This window comes from Rhineura floridana, chromosome 1, assembly GCF_030035675.1.
Source record: "Rhineura floridana isolate rRhiFlo1 chromosome 1, rRhiFlo1.hap2, whole genome shotgun sequence".
NCBI classification, from domain to species: Eukaryota; Metazoa; Chordata; class Lepidosauria; order Squamata; family Rhineuridae; genus Rhineura; species Rhineura floridana.
The window spans coordinates 291,915,459-291,921,458 of NC_084480.1; the positions used below are offsets into that span (position 1 = coordinate 291,915,459).

A 6,000-nucleotide genomic window follows, 5' to 3' on the forward strand; every position below is an offset into this window, starting at 1 on the left:
ATGGTGCTCTTTGCCAGGGGGCGCAGGCACCTCTGCAGTAAACAGTGCTTTGGGTGCCCTGGAAGCACTGTTTACTGCAGATGCATCTGCTTGAGTGGGAGGGTGGCACAGAGAGAGAAAGAGACCAGCACATAGTGGTGGTAGTGGCTGCCCCTTGCCTGCCTGCTCGAGTGTACGGAGGGGAGAACCGCGCTCAGAGCTTTAGATTGCTGTAGCAAGACGCTACATGATAAAAGAAAACAGCCAAGGCAGGCATCCCTGGATGCATTTTGGAAGAAGCCTTCAAGTGGTCTGTATGCAAGGCTTACCTGACATGATTGTTTCATTTCAGACATGCATATTGTTAGTTTTGAATAAAAAGTTTGCTGAAATATGTTGAACAGCTCTTTTGGTTTGTGATGTAGTAACTTATCCCAATTCCATGTTATTCCTACCTGTGGTACCAGAGTTCTGTTAAAGAAGTAATGTCCTTGAACACATGTACTTCATTAACTGAGGTATTAGTGTAGATGTTAGTCTCTCCTTTCCTCATTCCTGTCCTCAGAACACCCCCATTTTGGGGGACTTAACTCAGATGTAAGTTCTATTCCACTGACTGAGCCATAGCTCATCTGAGTTGAGGGAGTTACACCAGGGTAGCAGGACAGCCCAAGATCCAACTATTTGAAACTTTGCTTATCCCAGCAGATCTTGGGTTTGGATTGTGCTGTAAACCTCATTCCCGTGTCATTCTGTTGTAGGTGTAGACCAAGCCTCAGGCTTTATCCTGGCTCTGAAGGCAGCAGATCCCAGGTTCAAATACCAGCACCTCTTGTTGAGAAAGGATGAGCACCAGCAAAAGTGAAGCAGGCCTGACAAAGACTTGAGTCTGATGACCTAGACAGTTGGGCTCAAGACCTAATAGTAGCCAGAGTAGCATTAATTTGTGGAACATTTATTCCTTATAATTTAAATATCACGCTGAGATACTTTAGAGCTTCTTTTGAAAAAATGAAGAGCAAAATCAACTGTTTATGGCCCTCCCAGTGTTTTTGGACTCCAACTCCCTTCATCCCCAGACAGCCAATGGTCAGGGATGATGGAAGTTGTAATCCAGCAACATCTGGGCCCCATCTGCACTTTCCACTTGAAGCCCTATTGTACCACTTTAAACAGTCATGGCTCCCCCCCCCCGGAGTATCCTGGGAACAGTAGTTTGTTAAGTAGTTTCCCCTCACAGAACTACAGTTACCAGAGTTCTCAGGGAAGAGAGGCTGTTTGTTAAACTAGTCTAAGAATTATACAGTAGTTGTGTGAGGAGAATAGGGGTCTCCTAACAACTCTCAGCGCTCTTTACCGACTGCAGTTCTCAGATGTCTTCAGGAGAAGCCATGACTGTTTAAAGTGGTATAATACTGCTTTAAATGCATAGTGCAGATGGGCCTCTGGAAGGCCACAGGTTCCCCATCCCTGGTTTACAGGCTCAGTTTAAAGTACTGACCTTCAAAGTTATCTGAAGAACTTATCGTCTTATACATCCACCCAAGCCCTAAGATTGTCATCTGGACCACTGTTCTCTAGGCTGTCACTAGTTAGCAGATACCAGGAGAGGTGTTCACAAGAACACCCCTCAATAAAAGGGAAAAGAAAGGTTGTGCATGACAGTTCCACCAACAATGCTTTGGAACCAGTCAGAAACCACCCATGCATGGAGGAGCTCTATGTGAGTACAACCCTTCTCACATGCACTGGATGCTAGCTTGCACAGCCCTCCCCCTATGCATTCTTTCAATGTATGGAAAGGTCATCTGAACCCTACTAGTGGCAGGGCCTTCTCAGCAATGGCTCTACAGTTGTGGAAACACCTCTCCAGAGAAATCTACTAGGGCCTTTCTCTTGCCATCTTTAGAAAGGCTGTGAATACCCTTTCATTCCACATGGCTTTCTGTGACTATCTTTATGCTGACTCCTAGATGCTATTTTTAAAACTTTTCTGCTGATGTATGCTCTCAAGTTCCTTTCCCTTGTTCATTACCATTGCTTTTACTCATGTTGTATACTGCCTTCGAAAGATTATTTATTTTGAAAGGCAGATTAAAATAAATAAATAAAGGTTAAAAACCACAATGCTAGGAGCTACATCAAAAGTTATGGTGGTATCCAATGCTAGAGTAGACCCATTGAAATTAATAAACATGACTAACTTAGGTTCATTAATTTCAATCGGTTTATTCTGAGTAGGACTTAGTAGAATACAACCCTAAATTTCTTAGGTATACACCCCAAAATATAAAGTGAAAATATGACTAACAGAGGCTTGCAGAGATGGGTATTATACAGGTATACTCATTGATTTGTTGCTACTCTCTGTTGAGTGTACCTTACAGATTTCCCTTCTCTGATTATCAACATGTAGTTGTGTTGTTTCATAACATACCTGCTTTTCTGTACTGCTCATCTTCTTTTCAACTTCTTTCTTCACTTGTTCTTCATATATTTCAGAAGCATCATGCTCTTCTTTTCGTTTTTTATTATGTTTTTTACCACCGTTATCCCTAATAATCCCACCATAATCTTCAATGATTGCATCATTACCAGTTTCTCCACCAAATTCTTCTACATTCTCATCCTTTTCCTCATCCTCATTGCTGCTGTCTTTTCCATCATCTGTATCAGAGGACATATCTTCCTCTTCTGATGCATCAGAAGAATTGCAGTCGTCCAAAGTTAAATCGGAAATTAACAGTGCATTCAAGCCATTTTTTAATTTAATGTACCTGCAAAAATAAGTCCATGAGCTTTTAAAAATATATCTCTCTCTCTCAGGTCTTATGTATGTTACTTTTTCCTGCAGTAATTACGATGGCTTCTTTTAAAGAATGCTGGGAATCAGAGTTTGGTGAGGGTGGTGAGAATTGTCTATTAGAGAGGCCTAGCCCCTGTACAGAAATACAGTTTCCAGGAATGACTCTTAAACCAGCTAGATCTATAATATATAAATGTCCTTTGACTACTGGCTGTTGTTGCAATCATGCACAGCCCTATCAGCCTGTAAATGTCCAGGTTTATTTTTATATGTTTCTCTCCATTTATATCCTGCCTTTTTTCTCCTATGAAACCCAAGCTGGCGTACATGTGGTTCCCAGGCAGACTTCTCTCTGGGCACTGACCAGACCTGGGCCTACTTTGCTTCAACATGGTGATGCCACTATGTCCCTTCAGACAATACCCCAGAAACAGAGAAATCCTAAAATACAGGACACCATGTAACCATAGCTACCCCAGTCTTGTCATCTAGTAGGCAAATATGAAGTTCTTTCTTCTTCTTAATATAGGTTCAAGAGCTGCAGAACATTAGCATCATTCTGGATAAGACCAAGTGTCCAACTAGTACTTGCTTACAACTATAGTCAACATACAATTCCAGGAAGCCTCCAACAGAGCACAAGAGCAACAGCCACTGCACTATCACTTGTCCCCCAGCAAATGGTGTTAGCAGCATGCCTACCTCTAAACCTTGAGGTTCCATTTAGCTAAAATGTCAAGAAAATAGACCTGCACTCCATGAACTTACCTAATCCTCCTTTTGTTGTTGTTGTTATCTGCCTTCAAGTCGATTACGACTTACGGCGACCCTATGAATCAGTAACCTCCAAGAGCCTCCAATCCTCCTTTTAAAAATATCCAAATCCAGAGTCTATAATAATACCTTGTGACAACAAATTGCACTAGGCGGTTAAATGCCATGCAAAATGCTTCCCTTTGTCTATTTTGAATTTGCTGCCAATAGATTTCAGTGACTGACCCTGAGTTCTAGTGCTACGAAAAAGGGAGAAAATATTCCCTCTATCTAGTTTCTGTATACCATGTATAATTATATCAACCTCTATCACGTCATAGAGCTGGTTGGTCATAATCTTTATTTTAAATAACCTAACCAGCCTCAAGCACTTTATCTGTTCTTCACAGTGAAATTTCTCCAACTCCTTGATTGTTTTGGCTACCCCTTTCTGCAACATTTCTGCCTCTATGGTATCCTTTTTGAGATGGGATAACAAGATCTGTACACTACACCACTACACCAATAAAATAGGAGATAAATAAAACCATGGGTGCCCTGCCTCCTTCATTCCTTTGGACCTTTTGTTACTCCCTGCCAAATAATTCAGGATGGAGAAAAGGCAAGGAGAAAGTGAAAAGCTCAAAAGGAACATGGGAAATAATGATAAATAAGATTGTACTTTTTTCCTCCATTACCACTAATTAACCACAGCCAACCCCCATAATATGAAATCATGGAGTGCAGGCCTCCAGGAAGTCAGGTCCCCATCACGGTTTCTTTTTTTAATAGTAAATAAATTCACCACCACTAACCAGGATATGCCGGTAAGTGGGGTGGGGGAATGCCTTGATGTCTTTTAGTTGCTGGCTAACAGCACAATCCAATTGCAAGATCTGCTCAAATGAGCAAGTTTGGAATCTTTGGATATTTGGCTGTTCCAGATGAGCTGGGGCCATGCTAGAGTGACTCCCAGGCTCAGCTGAGGCTATGCTAGCGTAACCCAGCTGAACCAAGACTATGCTGGCTCAGCCAGTGGAACTTAAGATGGTGGAACTTACACTGGGGAAGGTTCCGCAAAAGGGGTGTTCCAGGTGGGAATGGGATCTGTTGGGCAGTGCCGGTTCAAAAGCATTCCATCAACCTGACAGGCTGGTATCAAGTTGAGTTCATCCTTTCCCCAGTAGCTGCTGTTTTTACCAATCTGTTTTTCCCCTTCACAAAAAATATTGATGCTAATATAGATAATTTTAAAGGAAATATCAATATTTTAAAAGGAAATATTGATACAATTACCATTCCTCATATCAATATTTTAGAGGTGGGTTTTTCAAAAATCCATTTTAGAAAATAGCCATGGAAAATCGCTGCATAAAAGTCCAATCTGCAACTATAGAGAATAAGTGAATTAATGGCAAATTTGATACCAAATCCAAAATGGGCAGAATTCTAGCACATCCCTAATTCCAGGGGTGTTGCATGATGAGACAGGGCAAGGAAGACTTGCATCTATTCCAAGCCCTGTGCAGCTCAGTCATGTGATTTAGGAACTAATCCTCAAAGCTCAGCTGACACATACTGGCTCAGCTGGCAGTAATCCCTCCCAGAGGTCCCTGAATGGAATTTGGAATAGGGATGATTTATACTGGCCTAAATTATGCCGGCTTCTTACAGTTAGGACTGCTCTGTAAGTCTTAAACTTGCTATGTTTGAAATGACTGGGTCTATACTCTTAGGCTCTTGATGTACTCTGGGCACACAACCTTATACCAATATATTTATGGTGCTGTTCTTTTTCTCTGGGCCCTTCATGCACCTGTATTCTTTGTGGTCACTGGGGGACTTCATAATATCGGGATCCCCCACATTCTTCTTGGTCCAGCGTTTGTGGCCTCCCTCCTCAGAGTCTTCCTGTAATGCCTGGGTCCTGCAGCTTCCCTGCCGTCTTTGCTGCCGTGGGCGTATGACTGGGCAGTTCTCAGTCCCTCTGGGCTTTGTTATTTCAGACATTGCAGTGGCACTGAAGTGATTTGCAAGGCTCTAGCCTGTTGCCCTGCTCTAGATCTTCCTGCCTAGGATAACATCTGTCCTTCCATTCCAAAACCAGCCTCCTTCCCTGTGACTGTGCAGTCCATCCCACTTCCCACTGGCTGTATGGATTCTTCGGAGATAACATCTGTTTATGACATAGATAAAGGAACATGCCATAATTCCACAAGGGGCAGTGAGAAAAAAAATCTAGAAAATAGCACACAAAAATTAATTCTTCCATCCATTCATCTTTGTTTTTGTTTGTTTAAAACCTTTATTTTCTCTCTTTTGACTGAAACAAGCTCTAAAAGTACTGCCAAAGGCATTCAATTTATTTTACTACTTATAAAATGTATATCCAAAATGATATCAGTGAGTAAAAGCAATCAAATTACATAAAGTCAGTCAGTAAAATTGATACTATATATATA

General features: G+C 41.7%; 1 protein-coding gene across 1 annotated transcript in view; it reads right to left on the reverse strand.

Annotated features, from left to right (window-relative positions):
* Positions 1–5,548, reverse strand: part of LOC133377502 (nardilysin-like) — a 68,558-nt gene extending 63,010 nt beyond the window's left edge. Inside the window, exons 1-2 of the mRNA XM_061611701.1 lie at positions 5,355–5,548; positions 2,417–2,756 (exon numbers count right to left, since the gene is read on the reverse strand). Of these exons, the coding sequence (XP_061467685.1) occupies positions 2,417–2,756; positions 5,355–5,548 (534 nt within the window). The remainder of the gene's footprint in view (positions 1–2,416; positions 2,757–5,354) is intronic.
* Between the last annotated feature and the right edge of the window lie 452 nt (positions 5,549–6,000).